The 18,981-nt window shown below is 44.1% G+C and overlaps 1 protein-coding gene across 1 annotated transcript in view; it reads left to right on the top strand.

Moving 5' to 3' along the window:
• The window catches only part of luzp2 (leucine zipper protein 2), a 112,262-nt gene that overhangs the window by 53,949 nt on the left and 39,332 nt on the right, over positions 1 to 18,981 (top strand). Inside the window, exons 3-5 of the mRNA XM_079736935.1 lie at positions 3,335 to 3,405; positions 5,579 to 5,660; positions 10,168 to 10,230. Of these exons, the coding sequence (XP_079593061.1) occupies positions 3,335 to 3,405; positions 5,579 to 5,660; positions 10,168 to 10,230 (216 nt within the window). The remainder of the gene's footprint in view (positions 1 to 3,334; positions 3,406 to 5,578; positions 5,661 to 10,167; positions 10,231 to 18,981) is intronic.

Here is an 18,981-nt window from a genome sequence, read left to right as displayed (position 1 = left end):
AGGGAGGCTAGGCGCGACACGCTGCCATATCACACTGAAGTGGGATGGCTCTCTCGTGGTCACGTTCTGCAGTGGCTGCTTGAGCCACGCAGTGAGATGTCAGATCTGATCTGAAAAGACACACCCGACATCGTAGACGTTTTTCCAACCGAGTGTGTAGTCAAATAAGCAGATATTGCAGATGTATTCAACCGCCTAAACAACCTCAGCAGCCTCTAACCAAGGACGATGCAGCCATCCTGAAAGTCAGCGACAAATTCACTGCCTCCAGGAAGAGAACAGAGCTATGGAGAAGAAGGATACAAGACGGAGTAAAGAACATGTTCCCCCGGCTGAGATCCTCCTCAAACCGTGGCTGTGGGTTCCTTTGCCCAGGTTGCAGCAAGTGGCCTGAATGGTGATGCAGAGGACCTGTGAGAGGACTTTGAAGGCCCCACCTCTCACATGAGTTTTCTGAACCAAACCGCAGAGTCCATTCCAACATGGTTTCCCTTTCATACCACTGACCTCTGTGAGTCTTCATTCTCCACTGCAATAAGGACTAAGAGCAGGGCTCGGTCTCATGTGGAGGAGGATCTTAGAGTAAATGTTACTACTGCTGATGAAAAAAATGCTGTCAAGTTAAGTCCAATAAAATATGAAATCTTTAACAGGTCAAGGCCATTCGCGAGGAGCATAATGCACCTATACGCTCTTCTAGAATGAGTTCCGATTTCCACGTGCTGTTACGGTCAACGGCTAATTGTGCCTTTTGAAATCCTTCAAACTTTAAACATTTCCAGTTTCCATTTTTCAATGGTGGTGTTAACATGATTGAAAAATAATTCAGTTAATATTTATGGCTTTGAAACGGGTCTTAGGTATTTAGTAGTGCTGTCAAGCGATTAAAATATTTAATCGCGATTAATCGCATCAATGTCAGTTAACTCGCGATTAATCGCGATTAATTGCACATTTCTTTATATACTAAATATCCCTTGATTTCGTGCTGCTAGCCTTTTAATGAGATCAGAGTGTTGAGAAGGACAGTAATAAAATATATTTGGTAAGATGGATATAAGAAGAGACCCGCAGTGAATTCAACCCGGTCCACTTGACATCAGGGAGGTGCATGACAGTGGTAGGCCTACCGTAAAACTTCAATAGCCCAGGCTTTTATTTGTTTCAATCACTGAACTTTCGAACAAAACTCTTGCTCATTAAAGGTGGGAAATACTATAACATTTATTATTTAAACCAGCATGAATATTCCTACCGTACGAAGGCCTATACACATTACCAGGCTATCGAATAACACCTACACACACACACGGCGGCGGAGTGGTAATCGGGAGAGCTGGGGTGGGCCGTTAACGTTTCGGGGCTATGGGGCTGATTACTGCGGGATAACAATATCGCGTTTATAAAAGTTTCTTGCAGCGCCGTCCGACAGCCTGAGCTGTGCGCCCACAACCTCTCACTCCCTCAACAGCCGTAACACTCAAAAACTGTCAACGTCCCAACCAAGTCGATTTTGTCTAGAGGGGAGTAACTGAGCGGCCCCTTCCGAAGTGGTACAGCCCAGGTGGTCCTTGAACTGCGATTGGTCGGAAAGAGGTAACAGCTAATGACAACATTGAACTCTAGTACCAGGCTCAAACAGAGTGACACACAAACACACACACACTTTTAAGGAGTTTTTGTGCGGCGTGCTTGTTGTTTTGTTTCCGGTGTAGCTAGATCCGGTATTGGTTTGGAGTTTTTCTTAAGTGACTAGTTGTTGCTAGACAGCAGGTGAAAAAATGACAATGTTTGCCAAACCAAAAGAGCGTTAATCGCGCGATAAAAAAATTAACGCCGTTAAAATTGGTTTGCGTTAACGCCGTTAATAACGCGTTAAACTGACAGCACTAGTATTTAGGTCTAAAGTCTGTATCCCGCGGCTATAGAACATCTTATAGCCGCTGGTATCAAGGAAGTCCTATGGACTATTCAGGAATGGATTTTAATATTATATATACATAATTGTTGACTGATTTCGATGCCCAGGTCAATCTCAAAGAACGACCTCTGTACCCCGACATCTCTTTTTGGCTACGCAAAAATGATTTGGGTGGCAAATCATCCAATCATCTTTTGGATCAAAATTTCGATCCCCAAAAGGCAGGTATTAAGTGGGACAGTGGCTGTTATTGGGACCGTGGACAGGGGGTCTCTGAAGCCTGACTCAAAACTCCATCCAGCCCCAACATTACAACGGGTTGGAATTGGTATCGTTGGAGAAACTCCAATTGCAAACCAAAGGTTGTCACCCATATCCCATAACTGCTGATAAATAAACTTTCAAACCGCTGTATGTATTTGAAACCAAAGCAAGTTGCACTACATAGTTGAGCTGCCGGCAAAGAGAGACGATGCAGGTCAAAATGTGATCAAGATGTGATGTCCAGTAAAATCTATTTCCCAAACTGGGGATGGGTTCCCCCGGGATATGTCCAGAGCCCTTATGATGAGCGATATAGGGACTTACAGAGCCAGTGTTATTTTATTATATAGGGCTTTTCTAGGTCACTGCATGTTAAAGAAGCATTAATTTAAAGGAACTTACTAATTGTTTGTGAACATGCAGAGGCAGTTCCCCACGAGACCTTCGCATATTCAGCACAGATGGTTTAAAAGAAGCATCAAAGAGATCCTTCTTTATTTTTGTTGTCAGGTTTTCGTAGAAGATTTTCCTTTGAGGGCAATTTGACCCCAGAGGGGGTAACATCTGCAGTTCATATTATTGGTTTGTGTGTTGTTGAAAGATATTTCCTTTAGCACTGAATATATGGGTTAATTTGTTAATCTTTGGTGCAGAATCGTTTGATGTTTTCAATGTTGCTGATGTTACTATTTCATAAACTTTGTAGGAAAAAGTCCTCCATTGTACATTGAATCTGAGCAAGATAGGATTTACTTATGACCTAACTTTGTCTGACTCAATCTGCAGTCAGCACTTTTAGCACACCCCACTTTGTTCTGATTCAGTTGTGTTGTGATTGAGTCTCATGGCTCTCATACGTCTGCTGACGGCTAGCCATCACTACGGAGACGACTGTATGAGAACCTCGAGACTCAATCAGAACACACTTTATCAAAGCAAAGTGTGGCGTGCAAAAGAACAGATGAGAGCAGCTTTAATCCTTCATGCAGTGTTCTCATCACCACGTGTTCTTCTGGTATAAACCTTTAAAGAACGTCCTTCTCTGTTCACCACGTGTTCTTATGGTATAAACCTTTAAAGAACGTCCTTCTCTGTTCACCACGTGTTCTTATGGTATAAACCTTTAAAGAACTTCTTTCTGTGTTCCAGGTCCTGAAGGGAGAGGACCCGGTGGCCAAGCAGGCCATCCAGCGTGTTCTGGAGCTCAGCAGCAAGCAGCGGTACGACTACTGACCCCCCCCCCCCCCCCCACTACTACCAAACCATCTGTAACTCACTAACCCCTGTAACTCACTAACTCAGCGCAGTAGAGCAGTGTTGATTTTAGCCCCTCGCTTAACGTTCCTGAATGTTCCTTAACGTTCCTTAACATTCCTTAATGTTCCCTAACGTCCCTTAACGTTCCTGAACGTTCCTTAATGTTCCTGAACGTTCCTTAACGTTCTTCAATGTTCCTGAACGTTCCTGAACATTCCTGAACGTTCCTGAACTTTCCTGAACGACGCCGAGGGGACGTTGGCGGCGTTCACGCCGTCTGAACGTTGCCCCTCGTGGTTGCCATCTTTTAAAAGGAATCAATAGCCCATCAAAAGCGGGCGACAGGACTGACACGTCAGGCCCAGAAACATGGGAAGGCTGCAAAATAGTGCCGAGCCAGCACTGGAATACAGCAATCTATTGTGTTATTAATACGGCCCCACCTCGCTGCTGTCGGCTGTAATTAGGCTGCTCCTTCATCATAGGAAATGTGATTCATTGTGAAAAGTTCTTTTTAGACAACTGTAATTCCATAACCCTCTAAAAATGAGTTTGCTCCAAACTTTGTTGTTTAGCGTGTAGTATGTGCTTCGTCCTGCTGACGTCTGGACCACTCCCTCCACACACTAACTCATACCCAGCAGTGACTGGCATAATGCTAAAATAGGAATATTCGCCTTTGGATTTCACCTTCTGCGCCCTGTTTTCCTTTGTTTGGGTGGTTTTAACCTTTCTAAAAAATGGATTCAGTTCTTTTTCGGTGGCAGAGCAGAATATAAAGTGACTGAGGGGTGGTGGAGTGTGTTCTGCTGAGGTCGCTGCGCTGCTTCCAGGGGACAGGTCGCTGGCATGTAGAACATTGAAGTGCATGACCACACTCTAGTCAAATCCCACCCTGAGCCACCCAGTGTGGCTGCATTGATTTCATGACACATCAGCCTGACTGCACAGTCGGCTGGGCAGGACACGGCCCATGTCCTCACGCTGCACCGAGCTCTGTGGTCGCGGCTTCACCCAGCGGGGCCTTGGTGTAATTGAAATGGGAAGAGCTCACTGTTTCTGTAATCAGACTGCGATTTGGTTGATCATTCATGAGTCACTACGGACTCTGGTTTATATGTAGGTTTCAGTGTTAACGGGGGAATTAGCAAGCTACCTGCTCTCGCTCACATCACATGCATACATTACCTCTTAAAGTATCCGGCCTGTAGGTTCCACAGTAATCAGTGCTGCGTGACTGAGTGTGTTGCCCACACGTGCACGCCAGGGTCATAATAAGAGCTGCAGCTCCCCTAGGATCCCCCTGTGTGTGTGTGTGTGTGTGTGTGTGTGTGTGTGTGGTATTGCTGTGTGTAAGAACATCACCACACTTTCATGCCGCTTTAGAATGACATTCCATTGTTCAGTATGAACAACGTTTCTTTCTAAGCTCAGCAACATCACAGCTACCAGTTCAGCCATCAAACACCTCCCAGTTCAGCCATCAAACACCTCCCAGTTCAGCCATCAAACACCTCCCAGTTCAGCCATCAAACACCTCCCAGTTCAGCCATCAAACACAGACCAGTTCATCCATCAAACACCTCCCAGTTCAGCCATCAAACACCTCCCAGTTCAGCCATCAAACACCTCCCAGTTCACCCATCAAACACCTCCCAGTTCACCCATCAAACACCTCCCAGTTCACCCATCAAACACAGACCATTTCACCCATCAAACACCTCCCAGTTCAGCCATCAAACACCTCCCAGTTCACCCATCAAACACCTCCCAGTTCACCCATCAAACACAGACCATTTCACCCATCAAACACCTCCCAGTTCAGCCATCAAACACCTCCCAGTTCACCCATCAAACACCTCCCAGTTCACCCATCAAACACAGACCAGTTCACCCATCAAACACCTCCCAGTTCACCCATCAAACACAGACCAGTTCACCCATCAAACACAGACCAGTTTACCCATCAAACACAACACAAACACAAAACACATCTTACAGACATTCAGTCTACTGACGAGGACAAGGAGCTCCTGCTGGGTTTAAACCTTGTCCCCTCTCCTCCCCCTCCCCCCCCCCTCCTCTCCCTCTCTCCCCCCCCCCCCCCCCCCCCCCCCCCCCCTCTGGGCCGTGCAGGAAGGAGATGAAGAGCCTCCAGGCCGCCCTGCAGAAGCAGCTGGATGAGGCGCGGGAGCGCGAGGAGAAGCAGCAGGCCACGGTGAGACGCCGCTGACCTCCCAGCGTCTGCTCAGCGCTAAGCAGCTCTGTCATCTGTCAGCGCGCCGCCGCTCATTACCTGGCAAGCGCCTCCCGGGCGCCATTCTGCGCCACTTAATTAAAACGCCCTGAGAGGAGTTAGTGCCGGAGAGAGAAACCCTCACACTGAACACACACAGACACACACACTGAACACAATGTAACACACACACACACTGAACACAATGTAACACACACACACACTGAACACAATGTAACACACACACACACCTAACACAATGCAACACACACACACACACACACACACACTGAACACAATGTAACACACACACACACACTCACACTGAACACAATGTAACACACACACACACCTAACACAATGCAACACACACACACACACACACTGAACACAATGTAACACACACACACACACTGAACACAATGTAACACACACACACTGAACACAATGTAACACACACACACTGAACACAATGTAAGACACACAGACACACACACACTGAACACAATGTAACACACACACACACACACGCACACACTGAAAACAATGTAACACACACAGACACACACACACACAGCCTGGTTAAGTCTTTGCTTTGTTGTATTCTTCCCCTTGAAAAGACCAAACCCCATGTTCATGCTTTTGGGGGTAAAATGGTTCTGGGTGTGAAAGCTATTTTGTTTCAGTGGCGTCAATGTTTCAGAACCCAAAATCTATTCCAATTCAAATTTATATTTAGTCAATGGATTATCTTGAAACTCTTATTTCTCAATCAACACAGCATTAGTGTTTCATTGCAGCGCAGAGTGCTGTTCAGAATTCAGCCAAATGAAGCATTTATTCTTAGGATTCTTATTCGGTTCAGTGGCAAGGGGCCTTAGAGTTGCAGTGCTTATGTACTATATATCCATATATATATGGATTATATATACTCCCTGTACTCTGTGAACGCGGTGACTTTTGTCCCCTGACGATGTGAGCGAAGGTTTCTTGTTCTGCCATGAAACTCATTACCACCTCTCAGCATGAGGTCTCATTAGCTCAGAGACAGCTGGCCAGAGGTCTGCAGGGATCCTCCAAATATTTGCTCCTTTTAATTAGAACATTTACGTTTAACGGACATGAATGGTTGACCAAACCGTCCTCACTGTCTCTCCTTATGTAAAAGATGTGAGACCAAATTCCCTTCGAGGTGCCAAATCGGCTCGGAGGATGTTGTGTAGTCGTGCCACGAATGTAAACAATAGAAATATAGCACTTTGGTTGTTGTGATTGGAAATATTGTATTGCACTTGTATTGCGATTCACAGTTATGTTGTCCACAAACTCTAACCTGACTGACGCACATTGATTCCAAAGACGAGAGTGCTATGTTGCCTTAGTTTACATTCCTGGCAGTTCAGTACAGGGAACTATTTTTGACAGATTTTATTTGTAACCAATGTTTTAGTGCAGCTAGTCGAGGCAGCTACAATGGTTTGATCACCGTATTGTCCTTTAACGTCCAGCGTGACATTAGCATCAACATCAGTTTGTCAAACACGATGTAAGGAGCAGAAAACAAAGAAACATCACTCCAACATCCGTAGCCTTTCATGAGGAAAGACAATTCTCACAGGGAGGTGTGATCGGTTAGACTTGACATTTATCTTCCTACAAACAACACTTATTGATTCATTTGGAACATTGTTCAAAAGGCTTCCACAGCGACATACGAATCAGAACAATGAGCAAAAATACTTTGAACTTTATTTAATTCAGGTATTCATCTTTTATTTTCAACGGTTAAAATGATAAACACCTTTTTGTTTTTTAAAAGGTTTGACATTATTCGTTCTCGTTTAGCTTACATTAGCTGACAAATGCCTCATTCAATTCAGGTAACAAATGACGACTAAGTAGGTCGTTAGAAGTCACAATCTAATGCTAACAAGGCTTCATCATTAATTCAAGAGCCCACTTTCACCTTCCAGCACCTGACACCCCACTTTATCCATTTCTATAATGGCTTGGGCTTTTTATTCATGTTCCAGTTAATATAACACATGGATAGCTATTTTTTTCTCTCTATCAGAGATGCAGTCTGGGGCTCAGAACACATTTAAATTTGATCTCAAACCTAAGTTTGAGCAGACAGTTTCCATCTTCTCTTGGTCGTTTTCTATTTTCTGTATTATGTACTCCCTGGGCTCAGCTCTAAATCGTACGATCACCGGTGCTGGGAGATGTTCCCAGGCGTGCCCGTGGGCCGTGACAGTGACGGAAAGCCTCGAACATGAACTGTGATGTTATCACACACTGCTGGGTGATGTGAGTCAACGGCTGAGGTCTAGTTTACCATCTCCCTCCCTGAGGCCGTTACGGTGTCACGGCTGCAGCCTCCTGCATGAGGTCCGATAGAGATGGAGGACGACCTCTCTGAAGGGCACCTCCAGTCCAGCTGAAGTCTCTTTATTCCCGGTGGAAGACAGGAGGCACCAGGCTTCAGTCTGCTCTCCTCACCTCACTAGAGCACTGAGCCAGAGGCAACAGGGGTTTATTTCTCTTTCTTAATTTGCGGCCCTGACAGGCGGCTAAACACATACCATAATGGACGCCGTCACTTAGAGCTTGAGCAGGAAAGGGGAGGGAGGGAGGGAGGCTTTTAAAAAGGCAAATGCAAATGGTACTTCAGAAGGACAGAACAAAGTAAACAGTGTTCAATCAGTCACACAGTGGAAGCCTGGCTGAGAGCTGGCTCCATGCTGTGCCGGATTCCAAGCAGTGTATGCCTCAAATTGTTTCAAACATCCTATGAAGAAATGATAGGATGGAAGTCAACTCCTACCTAACCGCTTCCTAAACCCTCAGAACCAGACTTTAAAGATGTGGGAGGAGCCTTGCTCGGCTGGAAATGATGAAGAAATACAGGTCTTTTGTTTATCGTTTAGCTAAGTCACTATTGATTTAGTTAGTTGGATCGTGGTTCATCAAATATCATCATGAAAATATTTACTAGCAGTAAAACGGCACTTTATAAACTAAACTCACTTTGCAGTAGGGCTGCACGATTCAGGGAAAAATGAATTAGAATCGATATCACGATTTTCTGTCACAATTCTTTTCTCACAAATAAAAAAAACATTTTCTTTTTATTTATTTTTTTTATTGCACACATGAACTATGACAACAAAAAGGTGCAGTATCAAAAACGAGTATACTGAACCAACTTTAACATAAATAAGCTTAAATAAAACACAAATCTTTTCTTTGGAACATGGGCCTCTCATATGACCCTAGATGTGACCCTGAACATGGCACTTAAAGATTCCTGGCAAGAAACACAAGTCTGTCCACATTCTCTGGCTTTAGTGATGCACGGCGGCATGTCACAATGTTGCCCGCTGTACTGAACAGCCGCTCAGAAGGTGAGCTGGTAGCTGGAATGCATAGGTATTTCTTCACCAACACAGACAACGGTAGATATACAGATGTATTTTGCCCCCACCAGATTAAGATTAATCTTCACCATATCCATAACCATATCCTTTGCTAGATGGTAAGCAATTGCGTCCGTTACTTCCTTACTCCTACTGGAGTTATGTGGGTATGGGGTTGCCTTGTGCAAGGTGTCAGTAATGGATGTCTGTGTTGTTAATGTTGGACGACTTTCAGACTTTTTCTTGCCTTGTACAGCTTCATCATATTGCACTTTGTGGTGACGATTGAGGTGCTGGTATAGATTTGTGGTGTTACTTTGCGGTGCTGCAACGATCGCAAAGCATGCCTTGCAAATTCCTTTAGACTGACCCTCGTTGTTTTGCCGAAAACAAATACAAATACTACAGCCGAAATACTTCCACACCACCGAATGCGAGCCTTTTTTTGGAAGGAGTTCCGTATGTGTCTGAGGGGTTGGCTGATTCTCGCCACTAGTAGCTGGGTCCTCATCATCAAAATCCATTTTGTCTTCACTGTTTATCTCTTGTCGCACTCGCAGTCGCACTATCTTTCCGAACTACTGCGCTCTCTGCTGCGCCATGAGTGAAACACGTGACTAAAAGGCGCTTCGTCATTGGCTGAGGGTGAAGCCCTTCTCAGAACCTAGAAGGGAGAGAGCGCTTGGGAGTGCTTTTAAACCATGGACCTATGTTTTAAACTAACAGAAGAAAGTCGCGTTTGTCAGTTGGACTCGGCTCATAAAAAAACAAGAGAATCGAATTAATCGATTAATTTAAAACTTAAATCGATACCGGGGTGAATCGAGATTGCGATTTTATAACGATTTATCGTGCAGCCCTACTTTGCAGTGTCAATTAGCACAGTATATACAATGTTAAGTAAGGAATCCAATATCAGGAACGTATTCTCTAGCAGTATAATAGTCACTATATTGCCACTTCTCACACTCTATTTGTATAATCTAATCTTCCAGTTCCCAGTGTAACCTTCCTTCCATTGGTTTAACAGTTTTCTCTTTGTGTTCTGGTTGCTGTTCCTCTTTGTTTAGATCAAGTACCTCAAGACCGAGATGGAGAAAAAGGCCAAAATAATTAAAGATCTACAGCAAGAGGTAAGTGCCTCTGTTAATGTGGCCCCCCTCTCCACTGTGGGGCAGTAGTGACTGCCCCACAGGTAGAGGCTGGGGGTGTTTATGAAACCTCTGAAATACTGTGGGACCAAAACTGTTTTGTCAACGTGATATTATTGGAGAGAAGTAGCAGTTAAGTAAAATGGTAATATTTTACCGTAAGCCATCATGCACACCGGATCACTGAGTCCTCTTACCTGAGCCTGTAGATCCAAAGGATCACAGCTTCTCTAAGGCTCTTCTTCAACCGTTCCACCACTATCTCACATAGGGGGAACTGTCGTCAAGGACTTTTTTCCACACGTTTCCTTTTTATATAAACATTTGAAACCTACCAGTAGAGGCGGGTGGTTGTCCTGTGACACCACGGTGGTATTGTGTATTTCTGATGCTGCCTGCGCGCTCAGCCTGTTAGCCTCGCTACCAACATGAGGACTCGAGACGCATTCCTCCTGGTTAGCATCAAACCTCCTTCCAAACGATTCCATAGACGGATGCATTCATGCTTGGCCGGGAAACCCTTGGACCTCATGAGGGAGTAAATAATGCATGTGATGTTGAATGCTGTTCCCAGATCCGAGGTGACGTCTTAAAGACAAAAAACAACATTGTTGTTTTTCTCTTCCTCGTGCGACTGGCAGCTCGGCCTCATCGGGTGATGGTTCACCCTGTGGTGGACACTGTGTAATGTCCTCCACACCCTCTTATGTAGAGCTTCTGCTGCAACGCATTATATAAACCCAATGGGTATTATAAATATATATATGTATGAGTCAATAATCTAGGAGCACCTCATGCAACATGACTAACAATGTCAATGGGTTGGTATCTAGTATCTAGTATGTAGTGTCCCTGGAGGTGGTAATGGAGAGGAGGATGGTACAGAAATTGTTGAGTATTATGGATGATAACACGCATCCCTTGCACAATCTAGTGAGTAAACAAAAGAGTGTTTAAGAATACTTTTTTACCTACTGCAATTGAGCTTTATAATTACTCCCCTTTTTGGTAAGGACAGATGAATATTCATTTAAACTTTAGCTTGCGCTGCTTATATATATCAAACTTATATATACTTATATATGCTTATGTATATATTTATTTATTTATTTATCATTTTTGCACCTGTTTATTGCACACCTGTATATTTGCACACATTTTGTACTGGTATGTCTGAGTAACAGCTACTTCTACTTATGCACATGGACCATCCATTCCACTTTTTCTATCCTAGGCTAGGTATTGTGGGTGCATGGTTTTGTTTAGGTGGGATATGTATGTATACATGTGTTGTGTTGTGTTGTGTTGTGTATGTATGCTGGCTGCTGGAACACCTACATTTCTCTGCTGAGATGAATAAAGTATATCTTATCTTATCTGTGTGTGTGTGTCGGGGTGTGTGTGTGTGTCTGTGTGTGTGTGTGTGTGTGTGTGTGTGTGTGTGTGTGTCTGTGTGTGCCAAGAGATGCACATCAAGGCTGTAATTTCTAACATAACTTTTTCTCTGAAACTCTTTATCTGACTGTCATCTATGCTTTTAGACCAACAATGGTATTTGCTAGTTTACACACAAACAAGAAACATGATTATGTTCTTATTGGTAACATTGCTCTGCCCGTTATTCTAAAATCAGATAGCGGTACAGAAATGCTGTCATCACATCTCCCAGCGTTCCAGATCTGAAGCTCTTAGGATGTGAACTCTCGTAGGAGAAATCATCAGAGACTAAGAGGCTGCTGTCATTACAGTGACGGTTTATCTGTCAGTGTTTTAGGAGCGGGACGTAGAAGCAGACGCAAATAGACACAAAGAGCTTCCTAAACGGCTCTCTGCTGCAACAGGCTTGAGCCTCCTCAAGGGAACCGGACTGAACCTCAAAGTTTTTGTGATCAGATGATCAGAATCCCATCGTGTGGTTCTGTATGTTATGAAGGAACGGCCATCAGAAACACACAGTACTGATACTAACTACAAAAAGGGTTTATTGATGAGTATGAATGAGTCAGTTATAATAATAATAATAATAATAATAATAATAATATTAATATAAGAATAATTAGAATATAAAATCATTTATAGAACAACCCTGTCAAGGGTAGATGTGTTGGAGCGACTTGAACTAGATGACAAAAACACTCAGGAGCAGACGAGGAGTGATGGATAGGATGGGATGTTTTATTTATCCCAATTTAAGGCCCTTAAGGCGATAAAAAAAATAGAACAAAAAATTAACAAAAAAAACAAAAACATAAAAAAAATCTATATATATACAAAAGGTTGACTCAGCATATCAAATAGGCTTGAGAGTCACAAAAAAAACATAATTCAAAATTTCAGGAAACCGGACCTTTAAACAAGTCCAACATAGGAGAGCAATATACAGGCATAAGTCCTCTCTCTATCAGCTTCCCCGAACCACTGTTGAACGTCGGCCTAAGTAGGCCTAACCCCCACTGCTAATTGGTGCATACCAATTTTCCCGTTGCGTCAGGGGTGTTTACCAGCGTAGTTACACAACAGCTTTAAAACAGCTTCCGTTCTATCCTCCACTAGCGAGAAACAATTAACCTTTTAAACTGTTTACCATTGCTATATTTTGGCATAGCCAAAATGTAAAAAGACAGCAATAAAATAAAAATAATAACTCGGGGTCACTTCCGGTTTACCCGGAAGATTTCACATAGATATAAACCCTGGTGACGCGGTGCTCCAACCCTCATATAAACATAAGACGAGTGGTTATTACGACAAAACAGGTGACGTTAACGGTAAATGGAAACAAGCAGAAAGAAACAGAAAGTTGTAATGATGGTACTTGCAAGATTGTATTAAACTGACGTAGTGCATATGATAAATGACATGTTTGATGAATGATTTTAAAACAGTATGAAGGTAACAGAATACATAAACAAACAAGACAAACCCACACTCAGTCTCCTGTATGTAGCGTATCGCTACCGTGACGGTAGCTATGCACCCCGTCACAAACCCCCCACCACGCTACGTTCTCAGCGTTTATGGGGAGAAATGATTTGAACCCTTCGATAACAGCGGGACCTCGGGTGGTCTATCGCTTCCACCGTTCTACAAACCCTTCTCATGAGTAAACAGTAATAAGTGACCACAGATTATTATTTGCTTGTTTCTTTTATCGTTTATTTGGCTCCGCCAGCACCTAAAGTTCTGCCGCTGGCCGGTTGCCAAGCAACACGTGAGCGGGGTCCTGCCCAATGGCGTGCTGCTCTCTGTCCCACAGGCCTCCGCTACATCATGTACATTCAGCTCTCCGTTTCCACCCACTGTGCAACCCGTTCAACTAGAGTCTGCGGACGCTTGTGGTTCCCGAGGGTCGGCAGCTGACCGCCGTTACTCAGGGCTGATTCAGGGCAGCTGGAGACACCAAGCTGAGTGATGCATGCAGAGCCGGAGGTTTACATTTACACTGAGGGCGTTTAGCTGTCGCTTCTATCTAAAGCCACTTTCAATAAGTACATTTTTCAGAAGAGAAACAACAATATATCTCTGACGGTACAGTAAGGATGTTCACAGAACCAAGCACTAACAATCACTAGGTTAACCCATTCCCCATATACAGCAAAGATAGCTAGGATAAGATGATACACATCTAAGTACTTTTCTTTTGAGTGCCAGGATGCACAACATAAAATAGGTGCGTAGGAAGGGTGGAAGGGGTTGGCTAATCAGAGTGAACGATGTACAGTATGTACAGTTTCACTCTTTATCAGCATTCATGGGATTCTCCTCGCCCAGACAGAACACCGTCAGGCCTCAGTGTTGTGTTGCACACAGACCATGGAACCTGTGCCCCCGTAGATAAACGCAGACCCTTAGTGATTTGATTGACACCTGTGTTTGTCCTATGGTGACACCTCTGTGAAATAGGGTCTATTCTCCGAGACAATCCGATTGATGCAAACAAAACCCCTGTGAGAAGAGAAGAGCCTTTATCCAGAAGGGTTGACAGCAGGGCTGTGAATGCTCTTTAGCACATTCAGATTCTTACTAAACTGAGCCTTTAGATTATCCCTCACTTAGTTAAGCATCAAAGCAGAATTATTATCTGGCGTTTCTATGCCATCTGGTACTATATGGAGCATAACCATCCAATTAAACATTGTAACTCATCCCCCAGACTAAACATATCCATATTTCTAAACTATTTCACAAACATGGTATTATTTTGGACACTCCACCGTTGCTGGCCTTGTTAAACCATCCTGAACTCTCGAGTTCCCGTTTTGTTCCTCTTTAGCCCGCTTTGGTGTCGGCAGCTCATGTGTTTCCTTCGTACATTATGAAACTTAGAAAACACAGGAGACCTTTAATCATTGACTGCTTCATAACACAAGTGGCCGAGACAAAGGGAGAGGAATTGGCATATATCTAAAAGTAAAATGACATATGTAACCCCAAATTAATGAAAAATATAATTTAGAATTGGATAAAGAATAATCACAAATGTAAAGCTAACTACCACGAGAACGGTCTGCATTAGGTAGTTACACTAACTCCAGTCACTTTAATCTTTTATAATATTTGAGCGCCGTTCAATCTTTGTCGTCTAGAGAGCCTGGAATGCCAAATCAAACGATGACTAAGTCATGAGGAGAAAGCTACAATCAAAGGAAAGCTGTTATTTGTTTTGTGTCGTCACAATGCAAGCACAGCAAAACGTCCCGTCTGGGTCCTGGTCCCAGCTGTAGCCGGGCCGATACCAAACGATTCGCCCCTGTATGCTGGCCGACACAATGCGGCCGTCTGTCTGGTTCAGGGCAGCGCACTCTGTTTACACATTGATGATTATTGTTAAACACTTTCTAGTGTCAGCCAGCCGGTGGTCTATAGAGGTAATGCAGAGCAGAGCCACACTATCTATAGAGGTAATGCAGGGTGGAGCTACAGTGTCTATAGAGGTAATGCAGGGTGGAGCTACAGTGTCTATAGAGGTAATGCAGAGCAGAGCCACACTATCTATAGAGGTAATGCAGGGTGGAGCTACAGTGTCTATAGAGGTAATGCAGGGTGGAGCTACAGTGTCTATAGAGGTAATGCAGGGTGGAGCTACAGTGTCTATAGAGGTAATGCAGGGTGGAGCCACACTGTCTATAGAGGTAATGCAGGGTGGAGCCACAGTGTCTATAGAGGTAATGCAGGGTGGAGCTACAGTGTCTATAGAGGTTATGCAGGGTGGAGCCACAGTGTCTATAGAGGTAATGCAGGGTGGAGCCACAGTGTCTATAGAGGTAATGCAGGGTGGAGCCACAGTGTCTATAGAGGTAATGCAGGGTGGAGCCACAGTGTCTAAAGAGGTAATGCAGGGTGGAGCTACAGTGTCTATAGAGGTAATGCAGGGTGGAGCCACAGTGTCTATAGAGGTAATGCAGGGTGGAGCTACAGTGTCTATAGAGGTAATGCAGGGTGGAGCCACAGTGTCTATAGAGGTAATGCAGGGTGGAGCCACAGTGTCTATAGAGGTAATGCAGGGTGGAGCCACAGTGTCTATAGAGGTAATGCAGGGTGGAGCCACAGTGTCTATAGAGGTAATGCAGGGTGGAGCCACAGTGTCTATAGAGGTAATGCAGGGTGGAGTCCCCAGCAGCCTGCAGCTAGGTGGGTTCCCCCTCTTCATTGGTTAAAGAATGTATCATGCTCGTCACTCAGTAGAGATGGAGGCGGCCTCTACTGTCGGCTCAGAGGGAAGTAGGAACCTCTGTGAGCACAGAAAGGTAATGGAAAAATGAATTGGAAAATACCTGGAGAGTGATAAGCCGACCAGAGTGGAACCCTGACTCCAATCAGAGGAGAAGGTGTTTCTGCCTTACATTGTACCCCTTGATACGGCGAAGAGAGCCAGCGTCACTTAGTTATGGATTCTGATTGGCTGGAGCTTTTTTGAGCACCGTAAGGTCATGCCCGTATTTGGAAATCAATTGCCGCCCTGTAAGGCCAATACCGATGTCCATTGGGGAGTGAAACACATTTCTGGACGGTCACACAGGACTATAGCAGTGTTAGTTCTGTTTGATTTGATTCCCATAGCACATGGTACCGTTTGTAATATGGAATTTAAGCTGATTTGAGGGCTTGCGTTAGGCTGCTTGGCATGAGGCTCACCCCCCCCCCCCCCCCCCCGGAACCAGCCCACCTCATCTCTCATTTAAGCGCATTGTGACATTTTAAGATTTGGCTTTTCCTCTGTTCCAGATCAGTCTTGGGGGAGGGGCGTCCGACTGGGTCCGCAGAAGTGTGTGAACTTTACGTACTCTAGTGCTGGCATTTAGGATGTGGCTCCCAGAGCACTCTGATGTGATCACATGAAAGACTAAAGGATTAAAGGCCAAACGCAGGTCGTCCTAGTCAAGCTTTTTGTTTATGGTGAATAATATAAAAAGGAATCATTTTATCTACTTAACCTTTATCCAACTCTAGAACCTAACTGAAGTGTAATAACAATATGTAAAATACCGTTGTAAATGATGAATTATAATTAATTTCTAATAAATATTGCTCTATTTATAACAATGAATGGCATATTAACACATTTTGACAACGCTTAAAATTTTTCCAAGATCCATCTGAAGAGGCGGCGAAAGATGTGACAACTTCCTGAGTCACCAGAGCAAGAAAGGGAGTGAGAGAGTGAGAGAGAGTGAACAAACTAGCAAACATCAAATCATTCCAAATAAATCTGACAACAGACACAAAAAACACTTAGGAAGTATCACAGCAGAATGTCACGAGTCGTCCCACTATCAAAGGTTTCCCTCGCATGGCGTTCACTGTCTCTGCGGTTTACTGGGCTGTGTGGGCTGTCAGGTCGGAACGGCGTTTCATTACGTTGATCGTCCTTCATCATCGTCGCTGTAAATCACAAACAGGGAGGAGTGAGCTTGAGGACGCAGGCTGTAAGTGGGACGCTGGCCGTGACTTTGTTTAAGGGTTCCATAGAAGCGTGTTCTAAACACCCCCATGTGCCCCAGTACCTAATTGTTAAGAGTGATTCCCTAAGACAAACACAAGGTCATATAATGCAGATCATTATGGTGGTGTTGAATGATGCTCCCAGTACTGATCTACACAGAGAGCCTCTAATGGAGCGTACGACTGGGGGAGAAGGGGGTCGCTTCTCTTCAAACCATCACTGCACGCATATTCATTTTGTGTCAACATTTTACAATAACAGTTATGTCCTTCATAATCATTTCTTCATGGTGTTGACTCGTGGAACCATTTAGGATTCATAATATGCTAATATAATATAACTAGTATAAACATAATTTGCGTCCATCCATCAGGGATTACTGCTGTTTTTTCTATAGTTCTGTGGTCCTATCAGAACACATCTAACACATTATGTTGTGTATTGTGGTTTGCTGTCCCACACAACACATAAAGACTTTCTTTTTTAACACTCAATCACTCCATCATGACTGTGCCAACACGTTAAAAAGCCGTTGTGGATGTATGACTGTATAAATGTTTTTCTGCAATACTTGATTGACCTTAAGGGACGGCAAACCTCCCTCCATTCCGTAGCTTCTTATCCTAGCTATCTTTGTTGTATTCGGGGAATGGGTTAACCTAGTGATTGTTAGTGCTTGGCACTTGGTTCTATGAACATCCTTACTGTAGCCACAGAGATATAATGTTGTTTCTCTTTCTTCTGAAAAATGTGCTTCTTGTAAGTCGCTCTGGATAAAAGTGTCTGCTAAATGCCCTGAACGTAAATGTGAATGAATAGTCCAACCCGCGGTGTGTGGAGGTTCTGGTGTTTAGAGATCGTTGTGGACGTTTCGACGATGCTGTCCTTGTGAGGGATAAGGTTCTTGGACACTAGTCATATAACCTCGGTGTGTGGCACATTACATACACAACATCAGTCTCCATAACGCTCAAACACAACAATGGTACTTAAGAAAGCATCGCAGAGTTGCCGTGGGGCAACACGCAGCCCACATCAGCTCAAAATATGTTCTTTGAAATCCCAGATTTGAACTCAAAAGAAATAAGAACCAGATCCCAACAGGGTGCTCACCCTGGCGCCTACATACCTACCCATCAATACTTCAGGAGACCTAAGAGAAAGAGACGACATAATGTGCGGAACGTTGACCTTACATTTGCATTTACATTGGAAAAGGGGACATTTTCCCAGAGATAACAGAAGGCAACATGCTATCATCCCCGTGTCGCAGCCTCTGGTGTGTCGGTGTGCTTTGATGCACCTGAAGCGAGAAACGTCTTAAAGCACTGCGACAGCTTACCCTCGCCCCCCGTTCCATTACCGATAACCTCACACTGTGCATCCTCACAGAAGGCATACCGCCGCGAGAGAGGAGCCTTCAGGCTGCTCCTCATTGTAAAGTCACAATCAATGACTGTCTTTTAGAGCATCCTCCATGATTGCCCATTATTGTTGTTGAGTGTTTTGAGTGAAATGATATACAGAATGACTCTGCTGGGATTCATCAGGCTGTCGGAGGATCGTAATAGACACCGGCGCCATCTCCCCGCTGATGTGTTTAGTCACAAATGGTTTCCTGTCATTGTCCTCTTTTCTTCTCCCCTTCACTCCTCGATATATGTTGCATTGCGTTGAAAGAGATAAACAAACAGAGAGCAGAGGGAGGAATCAAGAGCCTCATGATGAACACATAAACAGTCTGGAGCCGTCCATCACCCCTGGACATTAATACAATACATTCTATATGT

The sequence above is a fragment of the Pollachius pollachius genome, assembly GCF_949987615.1.
Source record: "Pollachius pollachius genome assembly, chromosome: 5".
NCBI classification, from domain to species: domain Eukaryota; kingdom Metazoa; phylum Chordata; class Actinopteri; order Gadiformes; family Gadidae; genus Pollachius; species Pollachius pollachius.
This window is presented reverse-complemented; position numbering and strand designations above follow the sequence as displayed.